The 16,749-nt window shown below is 40.3% G+C and overlaps 1 protein-coding gene across 1 annotated transcript in view; it reads left to right on the top strand.

Moving 5' to 3' along the window:
* The window catches only part of GPBP1L1 (GC-rich promoter binding protein 1 like 1), a 35,547-nt gene that overhangs the window by 11,871 nt on the left and 6,927 nt on the right, over positions 1-16,749 (top strand). Inside the window, exons 5-6 of the mRNA XM_009207618.3 lie at positions 8,718-8,790; positions 10,007-10,200. Of these exons, the coding sequence (XP_009205882.1) occupies positions 8,718-8,790; positions 10,007-10,200 (267 nt within the window). The remainder of the gene's footprint in view (positions 1-8,717; positions 8,791-10,006; positions 10,201-16,749) is intronic.

The following is a 16,749-nucleotide window of genomic DNA, read 5'->3' as shown; positions in this document are numbered from 1 at the left end:
GAGTTTTCTAGGAGTAGGAGACTTGAATGTGTTTGAAACCTGAGGAGTAAGAAATTGGTGGAGAGAAGGGACTCTGAGAGGATGCCAGCAGTATTGGCTACAGCTTTTTCATCTTCTCCAATTCTCCAGTAAAAGCAGAGCTCCCTTTAATATTGGGAGCAATATTAGGATGTTTACTCTTACCACTTGTATTTATCATTCTATTGGCGGTCCTAACAAGTACAATAAGGCAAGAAAAAGAAATGTATACAGTTTAAAAAGAGGAAATAAAACTTTGTGTTTGCAGGTAACATGAAAATCCTAAGGACTCTGTAGAAAACTATATATGAAATTCCAGAACAACCAAATCATCTATGATGGGAAAGAAAATCAGAATGGTTTTATGGTTGTTTGTGCACAGAGGGGATTAACTGGGAAAGGGTATGAAGGGAACTTTCCAGTTGATGGATGTGTTAATCTTCGTAGAAGTTGGACAGGTATTAGCAATTTAAAAAATTTTTAAAAATTACTCACATAATTTAGTATATTTTATATGTGTAGATTTTACTGTATGAAAATTTTAGTATTAAGAAAAAATATTAGGCCGGGCGCAGTGGCTCAAGCCTGTAATCCCAGCACTTTGGGAGGCCGAGACGGGTGGATCACGAGGTCAGGAGATCGAGACCATCCTGGCTAACCGGGTGAAACCCCGTCTCTACTAAAAAATACAAAAAAACTAGCCAGGCAAGGTGGCGGGCGCCTGTAGTCCCAGCTACTCAGGAGGCTGAGGCAGGAGAATGGTGTGAATCCGGGAGGCGGAGCTTGCAGTGAGCTGAGATCTGGCCACTGCATTCCAGCCTGGGCGACAGAGTGAGACTCTGTCTCAAAAAAAAAAAAAAAAAAGAAAAAAGAAAAAAAAATATTAAAATTACCAGTAGTGAAACAAATAGATTTAAACCTCCTGATATGATGGCACTGAGAAATATGCACCATCACCTCTGTAACATTCCTTCCAGAAATGCATAGCCTGGATCTGATCATAGGAGACATCAGACAAGCCCAAATTGAGGATTCTACAAAAGAATTGCAAAATAACTGGCCTGTAGTCTTCAAAAATGTTAAGGCCATGGGAAAAAAAAAAGCTTCAGATTAAAGAACTAGAGATATGACAACTAAAAGCAACATGTAAACCTAGATTAAATAAATACTGGGTGAGGCAAAAACCATTTTGCAAAATTTTTCTTTTGCTAAAACATCAGTGGGACAATCTGAATAAGTGTTGTAGATTAGATAATAGTATGCATAAGTATTAATAATTACTCTGATTATATAAAAGATACCCTTTTAAGGAAATACATATTTAAGGGTAAGTGGCATCAAGTCCTTCAACTTGCCAAATGGTTCAGGAGAAAGCTATAGAGAGAATGGGGAAGTAAATGTGAAATATTAATACAGGTTGAGCATCTGCAGTCTACAACTTTTTGAGTGTGGATGTCATGCCACAAGTAGAAAATTCCATACCTGATCTCATGCAACAGATCACAGTGAAAACTTTGTTTCATGCACAAAATTATTTAAAATATTGTATAAAATTACCTTTAGGCCATGTGTATATGAAACCAAAATGAATTTCATGTTTAGATTTGGTTTTTGTCCCCCGGGTGTCTCACATATGCAAATATAATGCGCAGATACTCCAAAATCCAAAATCTGAAACACAGTCCCAAACGTAAGGGATACTTAAACCTGTATGACTGTCTAGATGAAGGTTGTACAGGAATTCTTGGTACTATTTTTGCCACTCTTTTGTAAGTCTGAAATTATTTTATTTATTATTTTTTGAGATGGAGTTTCACTCTTGTCTCTCGGGCTGGAATGCAATGGTGCGATCTCGGCTCACTGCAATCTGTGCCTCTTGGGTTCAAGCCATTCTCCTGCCTCAGCCTCCCAAGTAGCTGGGATTACAGGCATGCACCCCTACGCCCAGCTAATTTTTGTATTTTTGGTAGAAGCAGGGTTTTGCCATGTTGGTCAGGCTGGTCTCGAACTCCTGACCTCAGGTGATCCACCTGCCTCAGCCTCCCAAATTCTGGAATTACAGGCGTGAGCCATTCACTGTGCCTGGCCCTGAAATTATTTTAAAATAAAGTTAAAAATAAAGCAAGTAGAGTTGAGGAACCAACAAAATCTACCGATGCCATCCACATCAAAGCAAAATGAGATTTCCCCACAAACCCCTAAAGCCAATAGGGACAAACCATCAAAATCTGTATAAGAGGCTTGGTTAATATTAGCATTTGTGCAATGGGAGCTGAAGGGAAGCAACAGAGCACCTGACAGCATAAAGAATGCCAGCAGAGCCAACCGTTTTTCTGGAAAGCTTGCAGGGCATATTTGAGAAAGAGCAGCAGTTAATCGGGAGTGGTTTTCTATAATGGAATAACTGGTAAATATGGGGGCTCTGGGATAAGGTATGAAGGATCTGACTGGACCAGTCGAGTTCAAACCACACAGTAGTTTGAATAGAGAAAGTTAATATAAGGAATTATTAACTACAGCAAGATTGGAGTAATGAAGGATTGACTAGTACAAAGTAAAAAGATCTTTAAAGAAAATAGAAATAGCACATAAGCACAGTTCAGTGATTCACGCCTGTGATTGCAGCACTTTGGGAGGTCGAGGCAGAACGATCGCTTGAGTCCAGGAGTTTGAGACCAGCCTGGGCAACATGGTGAAACCTTCGTCTCTACAAAAAATATAAAATTAGCTGGACGTGGTGCGTACCTGGTAGTCCTAGCTACTCAGGGGGCTGAGGTCAAGGATTGCTTGAGTCTAGCAAGTCATAGCTGCAGTGAGCCCACATGGCACCACTTCACTCTACCCTGGGTGACAGTGAGACCCTGTCTCAGAAAAAAAGCAAAAAAGCACATGCATATATACATACAGGGAGCAGCCACTACCCTTAAAGCTAAGATAGAGTGTCCAAGAATGAGTCCCCCATTTCCCTACCACCACCCCAGGGCCGAGATTCATACCTGGTTAGAAAGCGCTCAGTTGTAGCCCACTGAATGGCAAAGTAATTGCTAATGTCCTTCTCTGGGGAATCGTGCTGAAAGGCTTTTCATGAGAGGTGTCACTCTGCTACAAAACTACTCAGATGGGGTGCTGAGCGAAGCTGCTGGTCTCTGAGCTTACTTGTACGTCAGAACCTGGCTTTGAGGAGCTGGGTACTGTGGGAGTCCACTGAAAAAGCACACAGGAACAGGAAATAAGAATCTCTCCATTGTTCTCTGCTGTCAGAAGTTAACATGTCAGCTGTCAAAGGAAAAATTTTAAAGTGTCCAGGCACATGTTTGCACAACAGGCAGAAGGGATGACTTTATAACTAAGAAGCAGTAACCAGCACAGGGTTCTATCGTTGTTCATACTAACTTTCCAATATACTCTTCCAGAACAAAGTCCCTCACTGAGAGCAAACTGTTGGAAATATAATCCAGATTGAACTGCAGAGAGACAAGTCAGTCAGAGACAAAGGAAAGTAAAGTTTCAGATAAAAGCGGTAGGGAAAGGATAACCAGGACATTAAAGAAAGTAAACCTGGGAGGCAGAGGTTGCAGTGAGCCAAGATTGCGCCATTGCATTCCAACCTGGGCAACAAGAGTGTGAAACTCTGTCTCCAAAAAAAAAAAAAGAAAAAAAATTAATGATCCTAAAAAGTTGGTTTTAAAAAAAAATCATCTGGAAAAACTCAAAATAAGGGGCTAGAACTCTAGAAAAGAAATAATAAAAGATTTCAGAAAAATAAAGACTAAACAAGAAAGAATAAAGAGAATAAATACTAATTTTTTCAAGAATTAGAAGACAGGAAAGGAAAATTTTTTAAATGAAGGAGAAATACGTAGATGAGAAATTAAAACTGGGGGAAAATGTTTGGCAGAAAAGATCTAATATAGATATATAATAGGATCTTCCCACCTCCACCCCCAGAAAGAAAACCAAAATAAAGGAATAGCTTAAATACTGAAAAGTGGCCAGGCGGGACTTTGGGAGGCCGAGGCGGGCGGATCACGAGGTCAGGGGATCGAGACCATCCTGGCTAACAAGGTGAAACCCCGTCTCTACTAAAAATCTAAAAATTAGCCAGGCGTGGTGGTGGGCGTCTGTAGTCCCAGCTACTCAGGAGGCTGAGGCAGGAGAATGGCGTGAACCCAGGAGGTGGAGCTTGCAGTGAGCTGAGATCGCGCCACTGCACTCCAGCCAAGGTGACAGAACAAGACTCCGTCTCAAAAAAAAAAAAAATACTGAAAAGTATAATTCAAGAACATTTTTCTGAAATACATTTAGATTTGAATCTACAAATTGAAAGGACAGTCAGGACGACTAAAATACACTCTTACAGAATACTAGAACAAAAAAAGATATCCTTTAGCCGTTCAGGCATAAAGACTGAGTTGTTAAAAGAAAGAAAACCAGATAGACTGTGACAGCAAAGCTTTATAACAAGTAAATGGAGTAACAATTATGATAAAATGTGAGCCAGAGGTTTTGTGCTTTGTCAATCTAATGTTCAGTTATAAAGACCATAGACAAACATCAGTGTGTAAGTTCTTGGAATACTGCTCTTTCCGCCATTGTTTCGCGCTGTCACAGTGGTGCGTGTGAACATCCTACCTCATGCTCTCAAGAATATCACCAGTGCCAAAAAGAGCAGCAAACACCGGGTTCTTATTAGGCCATGCTCCAAAGTCATTGTCCAACTTTAGCTGTGATGATGAAGCATTGTTACATTGGCAAATTTGAAATCATTGATGATTACAGACCTGGGAAAATTGTGAACCTCACAGGCAGGCTTCTTTTCCTGAGAACTATTAAAAAACAAGCTTCTGCCGGGCGTGGTGGCTCACGCCTGTAATCCCAGCCCTTTGGGGGGCCGAGGCGGGCGGATCACAAGGTCAGGAGATCGAGACCGCGGTGAAACCCCGTCTCTACTAAAAATACAAAAAATTAGCTGGCTGCGGTGGTGGGCACCTGTAGTCCCAGCTACTCAAGAGGCTGAAGCAGGAGAATGGCGTGAACCCAGGAGGCGGAGCTTGCAGTGATCTGAGATCGGGCCACTGCACTCCAGCCTGGAGGACAGAGCAAGACTCTGTCTCAAAAACAAACAAACAAAAAAAGAACAAGCTTCTGACAAACCAGAAAGATGATAACAAAAGGAATGGTGGTACGTATTAAATGTATAGTTAATTGTAGAGCTAAGATGAAATGAGGGTTAAAAGAGAGTTCACATGTGATAGTTATATGATCTGACAATCTGGATATAGTATAACTTTTTTAAAGTGGAAAGATGGGGAGAACATGTCCAAAAAAAACATTTTGGTAACTGGTGAAATACTGACATTGCTATTCTGAAACTTGTGCGTCATATGAGATAAAGCAATTAAATATGATATTCTATCCTTTGTATGCCTGAAAATCGGGATTCTGTGTAGAAGAAAATAAAAACATAAAATAAATGTTCCGTAAAATCCACAAGGGTACTCAGTTTGAATTGGGAATATCAGTAATAAGTTATGAGGTATTTTAGCTTTGGAGTGAAAAATACATTCTTCTAGGCGGTTCTGTCCACTGAAAAGACATGGGACCAATGAACAACCTCATAGCAATGAGTGACTCTACTGCTCAGATTGTGATCTTGAAATAGTTTATCCAGACAGCATACTTAAAAGAAGAGTCTGGAATATTTTTTCAAACTAGATAGCAAAGAAGTAATTAAAAGAACTACTAGGGTTGTAACAAAAGGATTTAAAAGCCAAATTGAAGAGGGTTCCACAGGCCAAACATGGGATAGTTTTATGCATCAGTTAATGATAATAATGGCGAGGGTTGAATCACATCAAATTGGATTTAAATCTGTGAATTCACAGTAATGCCTGCCTCACCTTAGGAACAAGCATGTATCATATTTTTCTATATGAACTGTACCGTTGAATTGCCAAATAGATGAGGGAAAGTTCCTATTTATGGAAGTATACTACTTTATAAAGAATTGTAATATTAGATCATTGTTTTTGCATCTTGTATTGAGTTGACAGTTTTAGGCTATGAGCGTCAGTGTCTGCCAACATAACCAAAAGAAGCACAACCACGTGTTATGTGTGTGTCTCCTAATGGAAGAATACAAAACCACTAAGGATTCAGTAACCTCTAGAAACAACTACCAATTTATAGAAAATGCCGAGGCGTAAGATTTTCTTTTTTTTTTTTTTTTTTTGAGACGGAGTTTCGCTCTGTCGTCCAGGCTGGAGTGCAGTGGCCGGATCTCAGCTCACTGCAAGCTCCGCCTCCCAGGTTCACGCCATTCTCCTGCCTCAGCCTCCCGAGTAGCTGGGACTACAGGCGCCCGCCACCTCGCCCGGCTAGTTTTTTTGTATTTCTTAATAGAGACGGGGTTTCACCGTGTTAGCCAGGATGGTCTCGATCTCCTGACCTCGTGATCCGCCCGTCTCGGCCTCCCAAAGTGCTGGGATTACAGGCTTGAGCCACCGCGCCCGGCAAGATTTTCTAAAACCTAGTAGATTAAAAGTTGAGATTGTTTTTGGAGACAAAACTATAGTGTCAAGGGAGACACAGTTGGATAGTAAAAAAAAAAAAAATTCTGTGATCACCATAAGAGTATTTTTTGTTTTTTTTTCTAATGAGATTTGTAATGTCTTTCTGGTTTGGCAGGTAATGTTATGTTGCTTAAACCATGTAGTGTTTAAAAGAACTTTTACTCATTAACTTATTTGTTTGTTTTATATTTTTTTCTGTTTATATTTTACTATTTTTAAAAGTTTTAAAACTGTACATTTTTAAAACAGTGGAAAGGGATCAAAGATACTGTATAAATAGGAGCATTGTCTCTGAGAACCCTGGATGCAATATGACCAAGAACACGTGCCTATTAAAATGAGACAAGGAAACAACCACAGCTTTTATGACTGGGTACTGCTTCTGCCTCTACTACTCCATCTAGAGGAATGTATTAACCTGTCCTTCAAAATCTATCACTGATTTGTCCACTTATATAGAGAGTTGGTAGTTTCATTTGCATTTGTGCTTGTTCTCCTATTGTAGTGGTTCTTACCTTGATTGGTTGGAAAATACCTACCTGCTAGAGGCCCTGCCTCTAGAGATTCTGATTCTGAAGCTCTGTAGTGGAGTCTGGGTGTCCTTTTGTTGTTTGTATAATGTTCACAGGCAATTGTGCTGAAAAGCCATTTTCCGACTGGGCATGGTGGCTCACGCCTGTAACCCCAGCACTTTGGGAGGCCGAGGCGAGTGGATCACTTGAGGTCAGTTCAAGACCAGCCTGGCCAACATGGTGAAACCCTGTCTCTACTAAAAATACAAAAATTAGTTGGGTGTAGTGGTGCGCACCTGTAATCCCAGTTACTCGGGAAGCTGAGGCAGGAGAATTGCTTGAACCTGGGAAATGGAGGTTCCAGTGAGCCAAGATCATGCCACTGCACTCCAGCCTGGGCAACAGAGTGAGACTCTGTCCCAAAAAAAAAAAAAAAGCCATTTTCCTACCCCGTTACCAGATTGTAAAGTTTGGGTTAGGACAGCAGTGTCATACAATTAGTTATTGAGTCTAGTCTGTTGCTCTTAACTCTTCCCTGCCCTTTTCCTTATCTTGTTCTCTACTTCTCTTGCCTTTATTACCCTCCCAGACTATGGAATTGATCTCCTAATGGTCTTTTAGTTGATATTTAAACCCCTCAGATCCATCCTTCAGGCTGCTACTAGAGTGATGGTTGTAAATTGATAATTAGATCCTGTTAACTCTGCATGAAAGATGGATGGATCCTCATTACCTGTAGAATAAAACTTAATCTCCCCTAAGAAATCCTCCACAAACTGGCTCGTGGCCTACTTTGCCAGATAATCTCTTTCCCCACAGAAGGGTCCCCTCCTTCTCTAGCACTACTCATGCTGAACTATTTGCAAACCTGAATATTCTTTTTAATGCTTTCTGTTCTTGGAATTATCCATTTTCCAGCTTTGGAATTTATCTTTAAGGATTCTTTTTTTTTTTTTATCTTTAAGGATTCTTAAATCACCTGTAGTAAAACCTTTTCTGATAGCACTTATCTTTCAAGTAGAATTGACGTTTCTTCGTGATTACTCCTTCTTCCCTGATATGAATTTTTTTCATCATCCTTGTAACCTTTTATTGTACTTAACTTGTCTACAAGTTTTTATAGCGAAACTGTGACCTGTGTGAAGACAGGGACTCTTTATTGTATTTCTAGCACAGTCCTTGGCATATAGTCTGCCCTTACCCTACACCCATCTTAGAAATGCAGTGAATACTATACATTTCACTGACCAGATTGTCCTCCTTTAATCTGAGGAAAATGATCCACATTCTTGTTCATCTAACTTTCAGTGCCTCCTTATTTGGCATACATATCCTACAGGAAAGTGGGAATTTGCACATTTAGTCTGTTTATTTAAAATAAATGAAATGCCTTATATCAAAGGAAATGAAAGTCAGGAGAAATTAAGATTAACAATACCTATTGATTTTGCATTTTGACATTTTCTGTTTGTTATAATTCTGAATACAGTGTCAAATTAGTAAGTGCTGCTAATATGTAATTATTTGATAGGTTATTTGATAGGTTCTATACTTTGTGAAAAGTACCAAAATGATCAGCTCTCTGTATCAACCATTCATATCCCTTTTTTCCTAGCCCTCCTTGAATCCAGAAGCTGGCAAACAGAATCAGCCATGCAGACCTATTGGGACACCTTCTGGAGTATGGGGTAGGTAGATTTTGCCATTTTAAAGGCACAACTTAAAATTTTTTTCTTAGCACGGAGAGGAGCAGAGATTCCTTATCTCTTTTTATCTCTTGTTTCTCATCTCATGCATTTGCCCATGGTAACTAGCATTCTACTGTAGCAGGTTACTCTGCCTCCCAACCCCCAAACACAATTGAAATGTTACCATGGTAGTGGAGTCACAATACAGCTGAGAGCTTATAGAACCCTGAATTTGGAAGCAGTTGTTTTGGTGGTGGTGTTTGTTTCTTTGTTCGTTTGAGACAGTCTCATTCTGTTGCCCAGGCTGTAGTGTAGCGGCGTGATCTCAGCTCACTGCAGCCTCCACCTCCATAGCTGGGACTACACCACGCCTGGCTAATTTTTGTATTTTTAGTCCAGACAGGGTTTTACCATGTTGGTCAGGCTTGTCTCGAATTCCTGGCCTCAAGTGATCCACCCACCTTGGCCTCCCAAAGTGCTAGGATTACAGGCGTGAGCCACCGTGACCAACAAGGAAGCAGATTTGAAGTAGAAAACGTTCATAAAAAGTAACTTTTAATTAACATTGCTAATTCACTTTTTATTTTTTTTATTTTTTTTTATTTTTGAGATGGAGTCTCACTCAGTCGCCAGGCTGGAGTGCAGTGGCACAATCTCAGCTCACTGCAACCTCTGCCTCCCAGATTCAAGCGATTCTCCTGCCTCAGCCTCCTAAGTAGCTGGAATTAACAGGCGCACGCCACCATGCCTGGCTAATGTTTGTATTTTTTGTAAAGATGGCATTTTGCCACAGGGTTTGCCAACCCAGGCTGGTCTCGAACTCCTGGACTCAAGTGATCTGCCCACCTCACCACCTCCAAGTGTTGGGATTACAGGCGTGAGCCACAGTGCCTGGCCCTTGGATTTATTCTTGTTTTGTTCATGCTTGACTGATCACACTGTACATCAGACATATTGTGCCCCTGAAGGACTACTAACATCTTTGGACTTTCTGGCTGATTTATAAATTTAGTATCAAGTTCCTCGTATGCTGCATTTTTTTGTACAGTTCCTGAGTAATCTCACTTTTGAGAGTATTAAGTGCATACTAGGGAATGTTTAATGCCTCTGTCTCAACTGTCAATTGTTTTGTTGACTAAGGCCTTTGTATAAACTGTGCTTCATGTTACACAACAGGTTTTATATTCTTTTGTCTCTCCACTATTGTACTTCACAGAAAACCCACCTAGTGCCAAGCAACCCTCCAAGATGCTAGTTATCAAAAAAGTTTCCAAAGAGGATCCTGCTGCTGCCTTCTCTGCTGCATTCACCTCACCAGGATCTCACCATGCAAATGGGAACAAACTGTCATCCATGGTTCCAAGTGTCTATAAGAACCTGGTTCCTAAGCCTGTACCACCTCCTTCTAAGGTATGATTTAGAATCAAGGTGTAAGAACCTTGTACAAGAGAGGTTTGGGAATAAATTAGAAAAAAATTAATAAATTTGTTTTTTCTTGCCAAGTCAGTCACCAGATATCCATTTAGTACCTATTATATGTATAGTATTGTACTCTGTATCCAGACTCTACTCCTGCCAGCTGGATTTTTAGTAGACCTCTCATACTCATTAGCTTCATCACCTCGTAATCTTTCTCCTGATTTGCAGCTTTCTTTTTTTCCTTTTTTATTTTTATTTTTTTTTGAGACAGGGTCTCACTCTGACACCCAGGCTGGAGTGCAGTGGCACAATCATGGCTCAGTGTGACCTCAGCCTCCCAGGTAGCTGGAATTACAGGGGCACACCATAATGCCTGGCTTTTTAATTTGTTTTTTGTTTTGTTTTGTTTTTTGAGATGGAGTCTCGGTCTGTCGCCCAGGCTGGAGTGCAGTGGCGCGATCTCGGCTCACTGCAAGCTCTGCCTCCCGGGTTCTCGCCATTCTCCTGCCTCAGCCTCCTGAGTAGCTGGGACTACAGGCACCTGCCACCACGCCTGGCTCATTTTTTTTGTATTTTTAGTAGAGACGGGGTTTCACTGTGTTAGCCAGTATGGTCTTCATCTCCTGACTTCGTGATCCGCCCGCCTCAGCTTCCCAAAGTACTGGGATTACAGGCGTGAGCCACTGTGCCTGGCCATGCCCAGCAATTTTTTTTTTTTTTTTTGTAGAGACAGAATCTCATTTTGTTGCCCAGGCTGGTCTCTAACTCCTGGCCTCAAGCAATCCTCCTGCCTCAGCCTCCCAGAGCGTTGAGATTACAGGTGTGAGCCACCACACCTGGCCCCTCTGGTTTTCTGTAATAGCAACAACATCCATCTGATCACTCAGCTTGACTACCTTGGCTACTTCTCTTCTCTTTTCCTCCTTAGTCATTCTCCTCAGACTAGGAATTACAAAGTCCCTGTTATTCTCTCTATGCTGTCCTTCCTTGTTCAGGACTTTGTGTTCTCACATTTACTATTGTAGTATACCTTTCTATTTTCTCATGTCTCTATGTATGTCCTGCAGAACTGCCAGAATGATCATCCCAAAACAATTGAATATATCACATTCCTTCCTGAATCCCTTCAGTGGCTCCAAACCATTTATGGCAGGGATTGGTAATTTTTTTCTATGAAGGGCCAGATAAATATTTTAGGCTTTGCTTGATATACATGATTTTTGTTACACGTTGCTTTTTTTTTTTTTTCCAACTCTTTAAAAATGTAAAAATAAATACGAGCTCATGAATCATACAGAAATGCCTCGGGCAAGATTTGGCCCATGGGTCATAGTTTGCTAGTCCTATAGTCAGTGTGTAGACTAAGCAGAGGCCTGTGAAGTTTCTCATAGCAAAACTCTAATCCATCTTTTGCATCTTATTGCCTCTTTTTTCTCTTACCTGGGAAGAAATTATTCTGGTGTATGCCATCCTCTCTGAATAATTTTCTTTCTATCTATCTATCTATCTATCTATCTATCTAATCTATCTAATCTATCTATCTATCTATAATAGTGATTGGGGTCTCACTATATTGCCCAGGCTGGTCTTGAACTTCTGGGCTCAAGCCATCCTCCCGCCTTGACCTCACAAAGTGCTAGGATTACAGGCGTGAGCCACTGTGCCCTGCCTTTGAATAAATTCACTGGGAATTATTATTCTAGTGATAATGATTGGAGTTTTCAAGGTAGATTAGATATACAAGAGAAGACGATAGAAGATGATAGAAGAAGAAGAATAAAGAATGGGATAGTACTGAGAAACTAGTTCAGAAAAAAATGGTAAACTATCACAGAAATACAAGTTAGTGAGTTTGTAATAGCAACAGGGGTAACAAGTTGAGGAAAATAACTGAAAAAAAGCCTTAGTGATTATTTTAGGAGACTTTTGAGTTGATGTTTTTAGGGAATAAAGAAGGGCTTTTGGAAATATGTGGAGGTAGTGGCAGCTTTTAACCTTGACAGTAAAAGGAACTAGGTAGAATATAGGTGGTGAAAATGATAAGTGAATGGATGAGGAAGTCTGTCGGAGGAAGCCACTGGAAGCAACTTGAACTGTACTTGGAAAAGAAGAGATGATTAAAGATCATTGGCCAAGAAGAAATATGTGGGAATAAAACTAATTGACAAGTACAGTTATCTTTGAAAAGGGTTTAGGATATGTAGGGTTTACTTTCCTCTGATGTAGAAGGGAAAGAATGTGAATTCAAGTGAAGAGAGCAACTATTACAAAGAAGGAAACAGCCGAGCACGGAAGTTAACTGCCAGGCTATGGAATAGATAGATTCCACCTTGCACCTTCTTCATCTTACCACCTTGCGCAAGTTTCTTCACTTCCCAGTCTCAGTTTCTTCTTCTATAAAATAGACATTGTAATACCCACCGTTTTTTTGTGAGGAGTAAATGAGAAAATTTAATGAAATAACTAAAACTGGCATATAATAAGTGCCAGTAAATGGTAGCTATTGTTACCAACCTGCCAGCACACCTTATGTTTGTCCCATTTCTTGAGAGTTTATAAAGACTTTCTTGAGTGTTACTTTAAGATGTCTGCAAGCATTCTGCAGGACTACAGAAAATATAAAAATGAGTAAGAAAATGTCATTGTGTCCTCAAGGATCTCATAAATCAAAAGGTTAAAAAAATGAGAAGGATAAAAATTACGACACAAAACTTAAGATCACTTTAGCCCTGTTGTGAGTCAGGGGTAGAATGAAGATTGGAAAACTAATATGAAGGTTGCTGCTCTTGAAGCTTGAAGAGGATGGTGACAGTTGGCAGAGAAGGGAGGTGGTAATGGCAGATAGTAGGAGGCAAATTAGGCAGCAAAAGAAAACAAGACATTCTTCCCTGGGAAATTAGGGTAACGATGGAAGATCAGGTTTCAGGAAATGTGATTGTGGTTCTGGGTACCTAGGATATAAGATGTTAGAGGGAGGAAGAGGTAAGATAACTAATAAGCAGATGTTGATTTATCCATTCATTTTATCTAAACATTAGCAATACTTAGTATCTGAGTCGTAAACACTGTATGTCACTAGAGGCACAAAATAATACTTGGCCTGTAATCCCAAAGAGTTTACTGTCTAGTGAAGAAACAGATACAAAAAAAAATTGACTGGGCGCGGTGGCTCACACCTGAAATCCCAGCAATTTGGGAAGCTGAGGTGGGCGGATCACAAGGTCAGGAGATAGAGACCATCCTGGCTAACATGGTGAAACCTCCTCTCTACTAAAAATACAAAAAATTAGCCAGGCGTGGTGGTGCCTCCTGTAGTCCCAGCTACTCGGGAGGCTGAGGCAGGAGAATGGCGTGAACCCAGGAGGTGGAGCATGCAGTGAGCCGAGATGGTGCCATTGCACTCCAGCCTGGGCCACAGAACGAGACTCTGTCTCAAAAAAAAAAAAAAAAATTGTTCTTCTCTGCCTGGGGAGGGTCATCAAAATCTTTATGGATAACTGGGGTTCAAATACGTGATAAAGGAAAGAGAACTGCCATTTGTTGACATTTTACTATGTTGCTTGGTTAGGCTTTTTACACATGTTAAAGCATTTACTCCTTTAATCCTGGGATATAGAAATGACATACTGTAGGGTTACATAGCTAATAAGTGATAGAGTCAGACTTTTAACACAGGTCTGACTTCAAAACCAGTGCTCTTTCTACTGTTCCAGAATGCCTCCTCTCTCGAAGGATGAAGAATAGAAGAGGAAGTTGAGAATTTAGTCTTTTGACTCAAACTTAACTAAGTTGAAATCTTTGTGACACTTTTTAGGATTGTGATCTTAAGCAAGTTATTAGATTTTGCTAAACTTTTCTCGACAGTAAATTGGAGCAAGTACTTGGAATATAATTTTTGAAACATCCTAATTAGTAAGTGGACGTTTAAAAACAGTAGTACGGTAGTTCGTTAGAAAGCAAGTAGGTAGGGCATTCTTGGCAGAGGGAACCTGTTACCCAGAAACTGGATGCAGAATATGGTGTGTTTGGAGTAAAGGAACCATAGTGGTTCAGTATGGCTGGTATGTGGAAGTGGATGGTTAAGTGGCTGGTAAGTGGCTGGTATGTGGAAGTAAGACTTCCTGGAAGCCTGTATAAAAAGAACAGGAGAGACGTTAAAGTAGGTAGAGATGCAATTTTACTTATTATCTACACAATTTTAACGTTTTTAACTGAAACAGTTATAAGTAATTGCTTTTTCTAATGAAGTTCACCTAGTTTAACAGATTACAGAAGAAGAGTACTGAAGCTAGAATGCTAGTATTCTTACATCCATTGAAAAGAAGGGAACTCAAGAGGTAAAGAGAGAACCTAGAGAGTGAAGCATCAGGAAATCAAGTAGGGAAAAAGGAACAGATTCAGAAAATATTCGTAATGAGCAGTATCACATTTCCCAAAGAAGACAGGTTTTTTAGAGCTGGCCTTTGTAATATAAGGATGAAAGTTTTGGTTATTTATGAAAGAGTTTTGCTAAAATTGGGGATAGAAGGTGAGTATTGCAGGGAACTAAGCAGTAAGCAATGAATGAGCGAGTGAAAGATACCATGTACTGACTTAGAAGTTTGGCAATAAGAAGGTGATATATAAGATTGAAAATAAGAAGTCTGGCCTTTTTTTCCTAATTTCAGTAAGGTGGGTTAGCATAATTTGATAAACCCAAAAGGAAAGAGAACAAATAATGCTAGAAAGGGAGGAGGAAGTTCCTTTGAACTTGAGGAGCAAATGGCAGAGGAGGTAGGAGAAAGTTTGAGCCCAGTGATTTTAGGATTTTTAGTCCAGTAGAAGAAGATAAGCATTTGAAGTGGAGCAAGCTAGGGTTGGTTCGGAAATTAGAGGAAAAGGAGAGAACATTTTAAAAACAACAACAAGAAAACTGGGTATACAATTCACTTTAATGGACTTTTACATATGTAATCATCTAATAAAAACCAGTGTGGGGCATAATGATTTTTCCAGGGGGTAGTCTAGCTATCCCATAGCGTTTAAGTTACTGAAAATTAAGTTGAAATAAAATTAGCAGAGATGTAGATACTCTGTTTTATGTAACAGAGTAAATCTTTTGTACTACTATGGCAGAAACCCAAGTGTTTCTGTGCTCTGAATTGACATTGTTTTAAAGACAGGACATCTGGTGACTCTACAACTCAGGGGAAGCCACAAATCATCTTTGAGAGTTAACCTGACACAAGCAACTATCTTTAGATTTTCATCAATGCAAGAAAAAAATTAATCTTCATTCTGGTTGGATCATTGTTTCTCTTATCTGCTTGCTTGTTCTTTTTGGAGGCATTTTGGGATAGTGGAAAGGCAGTTTCATTTACTAGCTGAATAACCTTGAACAAATTGTGTACCTTTCTTATCGTCAGTGTCATTCTCTATTAAAAGTCAGCATAACAATTATTATTCCTGATTGGTTTAAGAATTAAATAAAACTGTGTGACCATCACCTGGTACGTGGTAGATAGTAAAGTTAATTCCATTCCTAAAGCTATTATTGTGTCTTCTTTTAATACCCATCAATCAAGAAAGCAACCAGGAAAGGAATCCATTTCACTCAGGCCCCCTCTTTGTCCTGGAGGTCCTCAGTTCTAAGTGTTTCATTCTGGAAGTAAGTTGGAAGGTTTTCATTTGCTTCAGTACCACTCCTTTGGCTTGCCACATCTTCCTTGGTCTCCTCAGACAGTGTGGTAACTCAGTATTCCAGCTATCCATCGTAGTTGGGGTTATGGCCAGAGTGACAGAATGGGCCCAGACCCTGCAGAGTTGAGTAGATGGGCCTCCAGACCAAATAAATCAGGATTGTTCAACCATTTACAATAGCCACCCTAGCCTGGAACTAGCCTATTGCCATCAGAGTTCCTGGAAAGCTGCAGTTTTGTGACACTTTGTGGGCTATCAGGATTACATCCAAAGTTAACAAACACTACTAAAAAAAAGTTTTGGGATTCAATACATTTGGAAAAGGCTACGTAACTGCCTCTCAATTTTTTTTTTTTTTTTTTTTTAACCGAGTCTTGCTCTGTTGCCCAGGCTGGAGTAAAGTGGCACGATCTTGGCTCACTGCAAGCTCTGCCTCCCGGGTTCACACCATTCTCCTGCTTCAGCCTCCCAAGTAGCTGGGACTACAGGCACCCGCCACCACGCCCAGCTAATTTTTTGTATTTTTAGTAGAGACAGGGTTTCACCGTGTGAGGTAGGATGGTCTTGATCTCTTGACCTTGTGGTCCGCCCTCCTCCACCTTCCAAAGTGCTAGGATTACAGGCATGAGCCACTGTGCCTGGCCAGCTGCTTCTCACATTCTTATGTGCAGTTAAGTGCTTTGAGAAATTGGCAGTAAAAAGCTTGTTGAACTTTTTTCACCCTAGCACCTCCCAAACTCACTGAACTAGAGCCCTCTTTTTGGGAAGCCACTATTAATATTCCATGGTTCTTCTGTATCCCATCTACCATTTTCCTTGAAGTGCCTCACCTCCGAAAGAGGTTGCACACTTCCCAAACAT

Source organism: Papio anubis, chromosome 1 (genome assembly GCF_008728515.1).
Source record: "Papio anubis isolate 15944 chromosome 1, Panubis1.0, whole genome shotgun sequence".
In the NCBI taxonomy this organism is placed as follows: Eukaryota; Metazoa; Chordata; class Mammalia; order Primates; family Cercopithecidae; genus Papio; species Papio anubis.
This window is presented reverse-complemented; position numbering and strand designations above follow the sequence as displayed.